The sequence below is a fragment of the Crotalus tigris genome, unplaced genomic scaffold, assembly GCF_016545835.1.
Source record: "Crotalus tigris isolate CLP2741 ecotype Arizona unplaced genomic scaffold, ASM1654583v1 scf7180000024437.13266115, whole genome shotgun sequence".
Taxonomy (NCBI): Eukaryota; Metazoa; Chordata; class Lepidosauria; order Squamata; family Viperidae; genus Crotalus; species Crotalus tigris.
Genome location: NW_024100606.1, coordinates 5,925,297 through 5,941,545, shown reverse-complemented (window position 1 = coordinate 5,941,545; position 16,249 = coordinate 5,925,297). Strand labels below are relative to the sequence as shown.

General features: G+C 46.7%; 1 protein-coding gene across 3 annotated transcripts in view; it reads right to left on the bottom strand.

The window, feature by feature from the left end:
* MTHFD2L (methylenetetrahydrofolate dehydrogenase (NADP+ dependent) 2 like) overlaps positions 1-15,663 on the bottom strand; it is a 67,121-nt gene extending 51,458 nt beyond the window's left edge. Inside the window, exon 1 of one of the 3 annotated variants that reach the window (XM_039331514.1) lies at positions 15,393-15,663. In XM_039331514.1, coding sequence (XP_039187448.1) covers positions 15,393-15,526 — 134 coding nt within the window. In that variant the 5' untranslated portion in view covers positions 15,527-15,663. The other 2 variants (XM_039331512.1, XM_039331513.1) reach the window with 2 other exon arrangements.
* Positions 15,664-16,249: the final 586 nt, after the last annotated feature.

The following is a 16,249-nucleotide window of genomic DNA, read 5'->3' as shown; positions in this document are numbered from 1 at the left end:
ATGTGAACATGTAATATTTGAGGAGAGGCTCATTCAATATTAAATTCTATATTGGAACAAAATTTTTGGAATGGCAAATTCCTCTAGCCTGATCCTACCATCTTCTAAAGGTTGCCCCTTAAGATTGCCCCTTAAGCTTTCAGATTCAGCTAGGGCTTCATTCTGGTCTGTTTCAGAAGTGCCTAGCAAACTATAGGTTAATGCAACATCTCTGAGTGAGATGAGTCCTTTTTCATAAATAAAATTATTAGCATAGCAATAAAATGCTTTGAAAAGAATTTTCATGAATAATTTGACAACCTACATTTCTAGCAATTATTGTCTTCTAATAATATCCACAAAATAGAGGTAGGAGGGAAAGGAAAGGGGGTGTGGGAATTGGAAATATCAGTCTATTACCATTGTAGTAGAGTTGATATGTTGAGGGATAGTATTCAGCAGAATGTGGTATTAATAAAGGTATTCAATTTAATAAAGTGTTGAAAGCAGTCTTAGGAAAGTGAAGCAGAGAATGTATTTGTGTTTAAAGAAGAGGGTATAACATTGGTTCAAACCTCCCTTGCTGATTAGACCTTGTGATGCAGTTAAAAAAAAACCTGCATGAGGAAGGCTGAAGAACATGTTCTAAGACTAAGAGGCTGAGTGCCATTGAAGCATTCTGCAAAAGAAGCAAAAGATTAAGAGACAACCTCTGGCTAAAATCTAGATTGCAAAGAAGAGACCAGAAGTCCTGAGCAAGGATCAATCTAATGTTGAGGATGTCAGAGGGTTGAGAAATACTATCAAAACTAAACAAATTTCATTATGGATAAGGTAGGATGTTAATCATTATTTACTGAACAAACCATAATACCCAACTTCACAGATATTACTCCATAATCGATAGACACTAAATCCAAAAGAATTAAGCCACATTATGATTTACTAGCCCTATAGAGACATTTATTTTATTATGGGCTTTGGAAGCAAGGAGTACTTCAAGACCTTTCTCTTTCTTTGGGACTCTTTGAGCTTGGCTGTTTGCTTGCAGGTGTTTTATTACCCAACTAGATAACATGTGCTAGTCAATGTGTGGTTCGCTTTCTTTTATATATAGTAGCATGCTCTTCAGTCTGGATAGGACATCAGTCCTGCTTATTACCCAGCTAACAAGCAGAAACCAATACCCTAATCAAGAAACCACCGAGAAAACCATAACCTCGTCAACACTAGCAGGACAAGCATCTTATGCAAATATGGAGCAAACCCCAGATTCATTAGCACTGATAACACTATATAGTTAGATAATGAAACATCTGCAAACAACAACAAAGTTTAGAGACACCAAGAACTCCATAATTCAACCAAGTTATGAATATTCTGTTCTATTGGGTCCTCTCACTGATGAATTAATTAAAAATTTTCATCACATTAAAAAAGCCTAATCAGGATTTAGATCAAAATTCTAAATTATATTTACTTCCAACTATATATGAAAATGCTACTTAAATCTGCCACATATAACAGTCCTAATCATTTATAATTGAAACTAAAATATCCTATGGGTACAGATTATGTTTCATAATATTCTGTTGTTTCCTAGTTCTTTTTATTTTAATATTGCTATTATTATGATTTTAAACATCTTTCTGATGATATATGTTATCTTAGCTATTATTAATGTAAATGTAATAAATAATTACATTTATTTTGCAGCATTTCTTTTTTAAAAGATTGAGTGATTCTTCAACCTCAATTTTATCCTCAGAATATAGTTTACAAGATATCTAAAAGAGGTAACTCTTCACATTTGCAGCTGTGAATGCAGTGACCAGCAGCCAGGGTCTATATATTACCATATGGAAAACAATATAACTGTTTGCAGGAGCCAATTCTTTTAAATGATGTTGTGCAAGGCAATGATGGATAGCAATCTTATTCAGAATGCTGCCAGAATACACATATTAAATGTATAATATGTGCATTGTGGTAGCATTCTGAATACAATTGCTATAGAGGTTACCAGTGGTGGGATTCAAATATGTGAACAACCAGTTTTCTGTGTGGATGCCGCTTCTGAAAGTCCATTCTGGAACTGGGCAACAAAAAATTAGCTACCGGTTCTGCTGAACTGGTGCAAACTGGCTGAATCCCACCACTGGAGGTTACATATTCAGCTAATTTACTTATATGAAAACCCAATCTCTTTCAGTTTTGCAAGCATTATCAGTTTTAGTTTTACTGATTTTTTTTATACATTTCAGTACATTTTGAAGAGATTAATTCCCTCCTCACATACAGATGGAAGAATATTTCTGGAGGTAATTCTCTATAGATATGAAATAAGCAATCAAGCAATATAGAAGAAACACACTCTTCCATGAAAGTCACAACATGAAATGTTCCCATATACACATTTATCAATAGGTTTGCTACTCTTGATATAATCAAAATGAATTACATATCAAGAGAGTTTTTGGCTATTTCTATAATGCAATGTGAAATGCAAATGCTATTGATAATTATTTCAAGGGAGAGAATTTTGCCTAAACAAATTAAATACTAAAGTAAGAAGCTGCAGTATCATGTTTATTGAAACTAAAAATTTATGAATAAAAACATCTACAGAAAAATACCTTTTATTATCTAAATTTATTACTTAACAGCATCCCTTTGATTCATAAAGTAAATGAGTTTAAGGGGCATGGGGGAAGCAGAATTCCGAAGATGGAATCTCTTCTCTCTGATGCTCCTAGAAGAGAAAAGAGAAACCAATAAGCATAGGCACACTGCCTCAGGTCTTCCCCAGCCATGTCCCATAACTCATCTTCATAACTGGATGATCTGATTGATAGAAATTCTGCCTCAGAAAGCTGTAATAGCTCTGAATCTACTGAATACACCAAAGTTAAGTTATCACACCAAAACAGAAGGAGTTTTCATATTTATTTAGCTGCTCCAACTGGCAAAAAGACTCAAGAACAAGCTATCAAATAGTTCCTCTGTAAATTGTATGGTTTTTTTAAGCCAGAATGAACAGGTCTTCCTAGCATGACATCATAATAGCAATTTCAAAACAGGTCTGCATGAGGTGACCAATATTAGCTGTACCGTGGTACCAAAAATCAGGAGAAGCCTGGTAGCACATTTTCTGACTAATATATTTTATTGAAAGTCATAAGGTTTCATGAAATGCAGCTCATTTCAACAAATAGACCAGTGGTTCTCAACCTGTGGGTCGGGACCCCATTTGGGGTCGAACAACCATTTCTCAGGGGTCGCCAAACAACGCAGTCCGCCATTTTTTCCCCTTTTCCTTAGCTGTGCTACTCCCTTTTATTCTATTGGCTTTTGAAAGCCAATAGAATAGACTCTCTTGAATAGAGTCTAATTCTATTGGCTTTCAAAAGCCAATAGGAATTGTCCAGGCTGTCTCTGCCCTGCTGAGCCCATCAAAAGTCCCATTCTGCAAACGGTGCTGCACCAGTTGAATAGTCCTCGACTTACGACCGGTTGAGTAGTCCTCAACTTACGACCGGCTGGGGGTCGCGACATTAAAAAGGTTGAGAACCACTGATATAGACTGAACTGCAAGTCCGCTCATCAGTGGCTAAACTGAGATAGGATTTAAACTAGAATGAACAGGGGTAGGATTGTAAGAGAGCAAGAGACAGATTTACAATGCTATAGTTGAAACGATTACATATTTTATCAATTAACTTTTGTGATATGTTAAATATGTTTGTTAAAATGGGAAGGATCAGCATTGCATCAAGTAAGCTATAAAGAAAGTTAAACAGGCTACTGTGAAGTTAAAATCCTTCACAGTACATGAGACTGGTTTTTTTATCTGCTCCTGGATTTTCGCTGCCAGACTGTTTAACTTTCTTTAAAGTTTACTTGATGCAAAATGCGGTTTTTTTGAGATGCCAGACTAATGTGCATTCATGTGCCTCCAACACCTTTGCTTGCTGCAAAGTCAGATTGCAGCAAGCAAGGGATTGGAATGCATGCTAGTCTGGCCATTTCAGAACTGGTCCAAAAGCGAAGGGAATCATTCCCACCCCACCTGATTGCTGTGGAGCTTCGTTTCCAAAGACTCTCTGCACAGGCTCCCAAAAACCAAGATCCGGGACTAAAAAAGCAATGGGAGCGAAGGGCTGTTCGAAGGAGGCGGAGGAAGGAGAAAGTGGGTGCAGCCACTACCGAACAGGTGAGGCACGACAGATGTTGGGACGTGGAAGGCCTGGCTAAGGGGGCCCTTCAGCATGGCAAGAGGTTGTGGGGTGCATGGGCAGCTCCTTCCCATCTGCTTTGCGGCAGTGGCACTAGTGTGACATAGAAGAAGTGGGGCAGCAGTCACATGGCTCCCAGATGGAGCTGTTGGTACTGCTGCCGTGAGGCAGGTGTCAGGAAAAAAGTAAGACATCCCCCGAAAATAAGCCTAATGGGTCCTTTGGCACAAAAATAAATATAAGACACATGGGAAAACATGGTAGATGGTGTTTCTCATAGGTAATGTCAGGAATAGGCCCTTCATAGTATTAACTGGGTTTGTGGCTCTGGAACTTTTTCCTATCTAGCTATATAAAGCGCAACTAATGATGGGCAGGAAAGCTCTTAATGTGATTTCATGCATTAAACTCTAATATAGTTCTTAGTAGCAGAATGGGCTTTCCTATTTTATACCATGACCCATGATTTAAATGTAAATAGCAGAATTTCAATTTCATATATATCATACCTTAATTTAGTGTTTTAATACAATAAGCAGCAGAAGCTGAAAGGGTTTTTTCAAAGATGAACATAGTATGTTCAGAGAAGAGGTCGCCTGTTTCTGATATATCAAACACAATGACTATTAGTCTAATCAGCCTACCTCAAAAGGAACCCTATTCCTACAGTGAAAAAAAGATGATTAAGGATAAATCACACAGCAGATGATATTCAGATAAAAGCGAAGAAAATTGCAAGTGAGGATGCCAATTAAGAAGCAATATGGAAATATCTTAAATAACAGTTTTATTGTTTTTGTCAGGTATTATTTAATATTTTTTCATTAATACTTTAAAAATCTTTCTTTTAACATAATCTATTTTTAGCTCTTTGAATACTTTCAGGAATTGCATAGTTCTGGGAAGTTTTGTGTATGTCTTTTATTGTTCTTATTTAAGTATTAAATGCATGGAATAATAAACTACCTTTCAGTATATTGTTTTTTTAATACTTAAAACAGTCATTAGAGCAGAGAACCAGTTGTTAAATTATTTGAATGTCACCACTGCCCACAATGACCTTGTAAGATTGGGTTAGAAAATTTTAACTCTAAGCTCACTCAGTGAACTTGTAAGGCTGAATGTGAACTTCAACCTGGCTCTCTTATCTGTCTTATTTTTACCCTTCCTCTTCAAAACATGCTGCCATCTTATCTGGATAACAATTGTCAATTAGCAAAATCAGTAGTCTTCATGGTTAAAAATAACACAAATTGCCCTCTAGTACACCTATTATGCTGGAGAGATCTCAGTGGCTCTTTTTTATCCCAGATATTTGTGGCCATGTGCATATGAATTAAACATTCAAGCCACACAATGCACAGCAATCATTTGTGTCAGAGCTCCCAGACTTGGGAATGAAGGTAAATATACATGTTCCAAGATAAATGTTGCAGGATCCAATCTGAGTTGATCATCAGGACCAAAGGTTTATTCTTCCAAGCTTTTGGGCTTGTGCTGGAGCCCATCATCAATTCCCATACTCCCCTCCCCTCACAAAAAGACATACGGTACCTGGTATGTATTAGAAGGGGGGAGGGGGCAGAAATTTAAATTGTTTCCCATATCACTTCTGCAGCTTTAAAGTGTAAATTTATATTTTTAGCATAAACATTGACCTAAGTGAAAGGGTTTTAATATATCTGAATATATATTATAAATATATGAATATTTTCAAGCCACATTCCTTATTTTATGGCATATCATTCTTCCACAATAATTTTAACACTTAATACAAACATGACTAAAATACATTATATCAAGGCTTTTCAACCTTTTTACCTATTGTACCACTTTCAGGATATAGCAATATCCGAGTACCACCAGTCACCTAGCAAGGTGTCAAAAACTTGATGACCCCACCCAAAAAGTGATAAAGTACAGGTAGTCCTCGACTTACAACAGTTTGCTTAGTGACTGTTCGAAGTTACAATGGCACTGAAAAAAGTGCCCCCCAAGCCACAACCGAGCAAGACACCTGCCTGCCTGCCTGGCGGTGCTCTTCCTCCTGTCCAAGGTTTTCATTGTTGTGAGCATTTCTGTTGAGGATTGGCAGCGGGGATGGGGTAGGGGGGGGTGTTTGGTTTTTATTCCCCCCATCTGCTGGGTGGCTGCAGCAGATTTTGGTCACTTCACATGACCTTGGGACACTGTGACCGTCATAAATACAAATCAGTTGCCAAGCATCTGAATGCAAATCACAAGACCCTGGAGATGCTGCAACATTCCAGCTGATCGGCGCTTCTTCTGGGCTCAGCACAAGCACCAGGATCAGCATTGAGCTCCAGCTGGAGATTGCAGCTATCCTGGTGCTTCCACTAAGCCCTGACAGTCCCGAAGAAGCGCTGATCCTGGCACTTCCGCTGAGCCCTGACAGCCCTGCAGCTCCAGCCATCTGTCAAGCCCCGACGGCTTGCCATACAACCAGGGACAGGGGGAGCACGAACGTCAACTCACGGGGGCGAGAAATAGCTGAGCCGTGCACTGCCACACCCCACCGCCGCACCGGGCGACCTCCCTCGCGAACGTCTCCACGGAAAGCACGACAGACGTCAACGGCGCCTGATAGAACGGAGGGAGCTCCAACGAGCCATTTGCGAGCCGCTGAAAGGACAACAACGGGCGAAACACCTTGTGCTAATGGGGATGCACCCCGGCGGGAGAGGCGGGGGTTGTCTCCCAGCCGCCAGGGAATCCAGCAGGGCGAGCTTAGCGGCGGGCAACAGGGGCGCAGACCGGGCGCACGGACAGCGGGGCGTGGGGGCGGAGCTTCATCGGGAAAAGGGACAGCGCAGGGAACGGACATAGCATATATCCATCTCAAACGGATGCTGGTTTGGGATGGGGGGCGGAGCTACAGGGTGGAGCACGCCGATATATTGCGGTGGAGGGGAATCAGGCCCCAGTGCTGACTTTGTCTCACATGCTTAATAAAGAGCTTGGTGGGTGTCAGCGTGTGCCGGTCTTCTTTGCTTTACGTCACGAACGACTTTGGATACGCTGACATAAAGTCAGCACTCTCCCAACCCTCCAGTCTACGGTTCCCGCGTACGGCTACGGTATGGCGGAGGGGACTCAGGGGGCTGCCTTGGTCGAGGGAGAGGTGGCGGCCGGCGGGGTTGTGGATGCTATCCCGGCAGCGGAGCCGGCGGTGGCCCAGCCGGTAGTACGGCCAAAACTGTTACAGTCTGTAATATCGGAGCTCGCTGTGGGGGAGGCAGCAGCCGCTAAGCCCCAGGAGGAGTGGTGGCAAAGCCCGGCGGTGACTGGTCTACAGCCCGAGCAGCTCCTAACGCCAAAGCCGAAGCTCGGGCATTCGGGGTGGCGGGAGAGACGCGCCACGATGGAGGAAGATGAAGACTGGAGCTACTCCACGGCTCCGGGCCAGGAAACCATGGATATCCTGCGTCACCGGTTTGGTGAAGCGAGTTACAAAGGCGCCGCCGATACGTGGCAGTCGGAAGGGGAGGCTACGGGTCGCACCCCCTCGTCTAGATTCCGCCTGAGTAGTCCGCGGCTGCGGTTGCCCAATCCCACAGGTGGCCCGGGCGTTATGGGACTCCCCTCGGGCGGGCCGCCGGGTCAGCCACACCCAGCCCAGCCGGGCGGGCCCAGGAACGTGGCAGGAGGCCTGACTGCAACAGGGGGGAGGGAACGGCAGGACTTCGCGGCCGGACATCCAAACGTGGTACCAGGCCAACCCCAGGGCCCGTGGGGGCCAGGATATCTATGGGGGGTTCCCCCTATTCCGGTTACCTTTGACGGTAACCCCGACCAATTGGCGATGTTCCTGGGACAGGCCATAAGCCACCTGGACCAGTTTGCACAGCTATATGTCTCCCAATGGGCTATGGTCGGCGCCATTACTGCCGCCTTGCGCGGAGAGGCGGCCGCATGGGCGGCCGACTTGTACAGTGACCATGCCCGGGAGTTGGGGAGTGCGGGGCTGTTCCTGGACGCTCTGCATGGGCGGTTCGATGACCCCACTCGGGCACAGAGGGCCGAGGCGGACCTGCTGGCGCTCCAACAAGGGAAACGTCCGGCCGTCGAGTACGTGCGGGAGTTTCGGAAGTTAGCCGGGCGGTTGCAGTCCTCTTGGCCGGAGCGGATGTTGGTACATCAATTCAGAGCAGGCCTAGACCACGACTTACGGCAAGCCTGTGTATATCGGGGTGTGCCCAACAGACTGAGAGACTGGTTCAGGGTAGTGATCGAGCTTGAAGCAGGCCTGAAAGAAGTGTATCGAGGGTACGGGGATGTTTCGCGGCTGCGGCGTCCCGGGGATAGACCTCGCGAGGGCGGCCAGGACCAACAGCGGGCAACACCAAAGCCACCAGGACCATCAGGAGCAGCGGGTTTCCGGTGCTTCCGTTGCGACCAGCCGGGTCACCGCGCAGCCGACTGTCCAGCACCCAGCCCCCGTAAGGCCGCAGCAGTTGGTAGAGCCACACCACTGAAGAAAGCCACGGAGAGTTTAAGGGCGGTTGTCCAGCAGCCGGTTCCAGGGGCGAAACCAGGAGCCCCGGCCACGCCAGTGCCCGTAGCCGGGGTACGCTACCAGCCGGGGGACGAGGAGGACAGCCCTGACGAGGGAATGGCCGATCCAATGGTGAGTGATCCCATCAACCCATTCCTCCTCCCTATAGTCCTTACGAGTCCGGTGACGGGTGTACGGAAGGCGTGTCAGGCCTTGATCGATACCGGATGTACACGTTGTCTGATGAGTAGGAGGGTAGCGGTGGACAGTGGGTTCCGGATATATCCATTACCACAACCCATACGGTTCGAACAAGTGGACGGGTCATTGTTGGGGGGGGTCCCCGCGACCCATGTAACGGAACGGGTACGCATGGACCTAGGAGACCATTGGGAGGTATTACGATTCATTGTGGTTCCCATTACGGCGAAGACGGTCATCTTGGGGTTGTCCTGGTTGGACAAATGGACCCCAACTATATGGTGGGAAGGGGGGTACCGGAAAGTGCGTCTTGGGGTAGGTCCAACGCCAGGGAATGGTGGTGACGAGGGCCAGGTTCCCAAGCTCCCGGGGGTAGCGGCGCAACTCCAGGAAATGGTGGGAGAGGTAACATATCCCGAGGAATACAGGGATTTAGCGGCGGTCTTCAGTGAGGAGGAATGTAATCACCTGCCCCCTCACCGGCCGACGGATTGCGCTATAGAGCTATTGCCGGGGGTTAAGCTCCCGAAACCCCGGATGTACGCGATGACACCACCGGAGGTGCAGGAACTCCGTAGATACATCGACCAGAACCTAGCGCGAGGGTTTATTCAGCCTGCTAGGTACCGGATAGCGGCTCCCGTCCTCTTTAAAGAAAAGAAGGATGGTTCGTTACGCTTATGTGTCGACTTTCGGGGGTTGAACGCGGTATGTGTTGAGCATGTATACCCCCTGCCCCTAATGAAAGATCTATTGGCACATTTGGGGACGGGCCGCATATTCACTAAATTAGATCTACGGGAGGCGTACTATAGAGTACGAATTAAGGCTGGCGACGAATGGAAAACGGCGTTTAACTGTCCGTTAGGTAGTTTCCAGTTTCGCGTCATGCCGTTCGGGTTACGAGGAGCCCCCGCGGTATTCATGCAGTTGATCAATCAGGTGTTGCATGAACACCTATACCGCGGGGTACTCGTGTACCTAGATGACATTCTAATATATACCGAAACACGGGAGGAGCATATCAGCCTGGTACGGCAAGTACTGCAGAAGTTGCTGGAGGCCCAACTTTATGTGAAATTATCGAAGTGCGAATTTCACCGGGAACGACTAGATTACCTGGGCTACCGCATCTCGGGGAGCGGGGTGGAAATGGATCCGAGCAAGGTGCGAGCCGTACAGGAATGGCAAGCACCCCAAACTAGACGCCAGCTGCAAAGTTTTCTCGGATTCGCAAACTTCTACCGTCCGTTCATTCCATCGTTCGCAACCGTGGTGCATCCTCTCACGGAACTACTGCGGACGAAACACCTCGCAGCAAGGCCCCGCCCGAGCCAACGGCTAGAGTGGTCTGTGAATTGTCAGAAAGCGTTTGAGTCACTGAAAACATTATTTGCTAAGGAGCCCGTGTTACGCCACCCGGACCAGAGTGCCCCTTTTGTGGTCCAGGTGGACGCCAGCGATATAGCAGTGGGGGCAGTGTTGTTGCAGAAGGGTAGTGGGGGAGCGTTGCAGCCATGTGCCTATACGTCGCGTAAATTTACGACGGCCGAACGTAGCTGGACTGTCTGGGAAAAGGAGGCCTTCGCGATACGCTGGGCCCTGGCAACGTGGCGGCATTTGTTAGAAGGGGCCAAACTGGCCTTTGAGGTGTGGACAGACCATAAGAATCTGGAGGCGCTACAGACCCCGAGACGCCTGGCCCCCAAACATGTTCGATGGGCACAATACTTCAACCGGTTTAACTTCACACTGAGGTATGTGCCGGGGGGAAAGAACTTTTTGGCCGACGCATTGTCGCGGATGCCGCAGTACCGTAGCAAACGGGAGGAGGTAATACAGGCCCTGGTGCCGCCTTATCGGCGTGAGACCGTTGAGGCCGTAACTCACAGGTCTCTGGTAAGCGGGTTAGAGGACATTAGGGCTGCCTTACTGTCTGATACGTGGGCAAATGAGCATTCCGAATGGTTGACTACTCGGGACGGTGTGGCGTGGAAAGGGGATAGGATGTATGTGCCCGAGAGCCTACGCCCCTCCGTTCTTCGAAGGTGTCACGATGCTAAACAAGCGGGCCACTTTGGGTTTTTAAAGACCCTGCACTTAGTGCGGCGGCAATTCTGGTGGCCCAAACAAAAAGCAGATGTGGAACAATATGTAAAAGGGTGCCACGTGTGCGCTAGTGCAAAACCCCGAGTAGGGAAGCCCATGGGGTTATTACAACCAGTGGCCGATCCGTCCCAGCCGTGGGAAGAGATCGCCATGGATTTTATCGTAGAACTACCCAGCAATCGGGGCTACAGTGTGATATGGACCGTGGTAGATCTCTTTTCCAAGCAGGCACATTTCATCCCCTGCAGAGGCCTGCCATCAGCGCGACGATTGTCCCGGTTATTTATTCAACACATCTATCGGCTTCACGGTGTACCTAGAAGAATAGTGTCAGATAGAGGGGTGCAATTTACCGCGGAATTCTGGAGGGTGTTCGTTCGTTCGCTAGGGTCCTCACAGGCGCTGAGTTCAGCATATCACCCGAGCACTAACGGGGCGGCGGAAAGGGCAAACGCCATGGTGGAAAGGTACCTCCGAAGTTATGTGTCATTCCAGCAAACGGATTGGGTGGATTTATTGCCGTTTGCTGAAGTGGCATATAATAATACCGTCCACAGCAGTACGGGGTATACCCCGTTTAAAATAGTGTATGGTATGGAGTTTAACCCCATGCCCGAATTGTCACCAGAGGTGGCCAGCGGCCAGACCCCTCAAACATGGACGTCCAAACTTCCAGAGTTGTGGGACCGGGTGAGGATAGCCCGAAGGAAGGCCGAAGCGGCTGCCAAGGTCCAAGCCGACAAAAAACGGGCCGAGCATAAACCGTTCAAAGTGGGAGACTGGGTGTATTTAGCCACCAAATATCTGCGTCTGCAAGTGCCATGTAAGAAGCTAGGCCCGAAGTATGTAGGGCCTTTCCAGATCCTCAAAGTGATTAACCCAGTTACAGTTCGGCTACGGCTACCCGCCTCTCTAGGCAAGGTTCACCCCGTGTTCCATAGTAGTCTACTCAAACCAACACATAGAAGTCCCTATGCTGACGGGGTACCAGGACCGATATCCGGGTCCCATTACGAGGTGCAGGAGGTCCTAGACTCACGGAAGCGATATGGTAAAACCCAATACCTCCTTCGGTGGAAGGGCTACCCGTTATCAGACGCGACCTGGGTGGGAGCGGAGGATATAAGGGCACCCAACCTGATTCGGACATTCCACCGGAGGCACCCAGATAAGCCGGGGCGGAACAAGTGTAACGTTGTGTACTCAACCCCTTTCTTTTCCTCCCCAGGGGGACGAGTGGTAGAGGGGGCCGCATGTCAAGCCCCGACGGCTTGCCATACAACCAGGGACAGGGGGAGCACGAACGTCAACTCACGGGGGCGAGAAATAGCTGAGCCGTGCACTGCCACACCCCACCGCCGCACCGGGCGACCTCCCTCGCGAACGTCTCCACGGAAAGCACGACAGACGTCAACGGCGCCTGATAGAACGGAGGGAGCTCCAACGAGCCATTTGCGAGCCGCTGAAAGGACAACAACGGGCGAAACACCTTGTGCTAATGGGGATGCACCCCGGCGGGAGAGGCGGGGGTTGTCTCCCAGCCGCCAGGGAATCCAGCAGGGCGAGCTTAGCGGCGGGCAACAGGGGCGCAGACCGGGCGCACGGACAGCGGGGCGTGGGGGCGGAGCTTCGTCGGGAAAAGGGACAGCGCAGGGAACGGACATAGCATATATCCATCTCAAACGGATGCTGGTTTGGGATGGGGGGCGGAGCTACAGGGTGGAGCACGCCGATATATTGCGGTGGAGGGGAATCAGGCCCCAGTGCTGACTTTGTCTCACATGCTTAATAAAGAGCTTGGTGGGTGTCAGCGTGTGCCGGTCTTCTTTGCTTTACGTCACGAACGACTTTGGATACGCTGACACCATCTCTCGCTCAGACTTGTGCGGTGCTGCCACCAGTTCACTTATTCCCTTCCCCTGCTACCACTTTTCTAGGGTGGTCGCGTACCACCTGCCAGATGCCGATGTACCACAGGTGGCACCCGTACCACTGGTTGAAAAGCCCTGCATTATATGTAATAATAAAAGCATAGATACCCAAAGACATGTAGAATAATCTCAAATGGCTCCCTGGTATAATTATTACATGCCAAATAAATGCAGCATATTAGATGTCTCAGTTTCATTAAAAAGCTGACCCAAAGCTATTTAAACATAAATAACACAATTTTATTCTGCTAAATATCTGAAAAAAATTGCATTTATTCATAATGGCCTTCTTTAAATATCATAAGGAAAGAATTCTTCTGAGGAACACTATACGTTTCTCTCTCTTCTCTTTGGATTCTACTCCCAGCAAAAGCTGGACAAACTACACAACCCTGGCTTGTTTTTCCCAAACAGTTTACAAATGGAAGTGAAATGGATGAGTGGACACAGTTTCAGATATTGTCTTATTAGAAGGTGAATGAGGAACAAAGCTGGAACACTTAAACAGAAGGTACCAGCAAACTGCTTATTGATGGTGCTAAAATTCTGAAGGGTCTTGATAGATAAATCGATCTAGGCAATGATAAACCAAGAAGCTTAAGATCATGCAGTTAAGATCCACACAGTATTTGCTCTTTCCCATTTAGCCAATTATCTATTACACAGGGATAGCTCTGATGTCACATCTGAACCTGGAATTGCACACTGTGTCAAGAAAAGCCAAGATCACAAACCCACTTGTGGATAGATTGCAAATATGTCCTTAAATGCAACGCAGCACAGTCCTAAGGTTGATATGTAAACCAATATCCTTTTCTGCTTTGTTTGCCATCTGATTTGAGCAATAAAACAGGAATGTCAAGACTGACCAAAATTTTTTTGATCTGAGATGTCTTTAAAAAAAATAATAAACCATAAAGTGGCTTTGAAAATCTCCATTCTTGTTATAATAGAATAATCAATTACGTCCTCCAGAAGAGTAATAGTAAACTGTTAATGATGAGGCTTAACATTATAAATAATCTTGACTTATAACCATTTATTGACTGAAGTTACAATGGCACTGAAAAAGTGACAGTTTTTCACACTTATGACCAGTTCAGCATCTCTGTAATCACATGACCAAAATTCAGAAATTTAGCAACTGGCATTTATTTATGACAGCTGCAGTGTTCCTGTGTCATGTGATCACCTTTTAACAAGCGAAGTCAAAGGGGAAGCTAGGATCACTTATAACCTGTGTTACTAACTTAATAATTGCAGTTATTCACTTAACAACTGTGGCAAGAAAGATCATAAAATGGGGCAAATTTGACTTAGTTATCTTGCTTAGCTATGGAAATTTTAGGCTCAGTTGTGACCAAAAGTCAAGTACTATCTTGTATTCTAGTCCTGACAGAAAATAATATCTGACCATCTACTTCAGGGGTGTCGAACTGTTGGCCCACGGGTAGGATGCATCATAGCAAAAGCGCGCCCACCCCATTACTGGCAATGGCAAAAAAGTCACAATACGTCATAACATGTCACGTGACATTGTAAGTTTGACACCCCTGATCTACCTCAATTTTTCAAAGTTCACATTTCTTTGAACGACACTAAGCACTCTCACTCCATCCAAAGGGAGTGCTATCTATTGGGGGTGCTCATTTATAAAACTGCAGTCATGGACAAATCAAATATCCTGAATGCATTTTCCTTTAGATAAGCCACCTTTCCTCAAAAAAGAAAGAAAAATTCTCCAACTAACAGCAATATCACCAGGATGAATTTCAAACAATAAAATACATAGTAGACCTAACATATAAATGAAAGAGTTTGGTTACAAAATCAGGGGCACACAAGAAACTGGACTTCTTACTATCCACCACTGAAATATCTTTCTCATGACAAGTTGAGATACCTATACATTTGACATAAGAAGGAAGATGCAATGACGTCGTCACTAACAAGTCCCCGCTGTCACGTTTCTGTGTCACCTCTTCTGCTACAGATTAGGGATTTATGTGGCTTAATGAGCTGTATAGCGAGCAAATAAATAGTCCTAAAAATACAAAGCTGCATCTGTGACTGCTCGTTAACTCACGATCTGTGACTCTTCTTGAAGCCGATGCAAAAGGTCTCTCTCTCTTGGGCCTTTTGGAGCGAAGCACGTGTTTCGCGCATAAGACTCATGCTGGTTTCCCGGCGTTTCCGTTCCAGAGGTGCTCAGACGCACGGTTCCCTACCGGGTTGAACCTCCAGTCACACCTTCATGGTTGGAGACAAGCCTGCAACTGAGTCCCTCCTTCGGTTCCTTCCTGCTTTCCCTCCCGCTCGAGAAGCGCAAGGAGACAGCCTCTAAGCATTGCTCATTTGCAGCCTAGATCAGGGGAAGGCTTAGTGTTACCCGAATACCACCCAGCCCTTCGCATTTCCTACCTGCTGCCGTTGCTGGGGCAACTGCTCCGGCTGCAGTTCTTAGAGGTGTTCCTTACGCTCGGCAAGAGGAGGAAGCCTCCCCGCCGTCTCCCCCGTAACAGCAGGAGGCGGCTGGGGAGACCTGTCGCCGCCATAGCGAGGTCCCTGGGTATTCACCAAGCCGGCTGCCTTTGAATCGGCCCCGCCTTCTTCCTGCGCTGTTCCGAGATGGCTGCGGAGATGCTCTGCCTGTGCCACCAGAGGCAATTATTTTTGAGAACTGACTTGCTGTATCCTTTGGGAAAGGAAAGAGAATGTGTTCCCCTGAGAATGGAAGGCTGAACAGATGCAACCCTGCAGCCCAAGAGCAAAGAGCTTTTTTAGGAGGAGCAATGAGGACCAATCACGGAGGCCCCATCTCCAAAATATGGTTTAATATTACTACAAATTATTGATAGAAGATTGTCCTTCGAGGCAGGCGCATCACACATTATACCATAATATCAAGAAGGGTTGACTCCCATCCATCTGGGAGACATTGTTTTTGTGGCAGATTAAAGCTACCATATTTAGTTTGCAATCTCCCCCCACCCCAGCCCCGTGACTGCTTCATAGCAACAAAGACTATTGCTTTCCTAGTGTATATTGTGATCTTGCCAATCAAACATGTTAACCTCACACATGGACTCAGTTGTGGGATTCAAATATGTGAACAACAGGTTCTCTGTGTGGATGCCGCTTCTGGAAGTCCATACTGGGCATGGGCAACAAAATTAGCTACCGGTTCTGCCAAAGTGGTACAAACGGGCTGAATCCCACCACTGCGTGGACTCCTGTTTATTAGGCTGTGGTGCAGTGCACGGATTCAATGAACATTT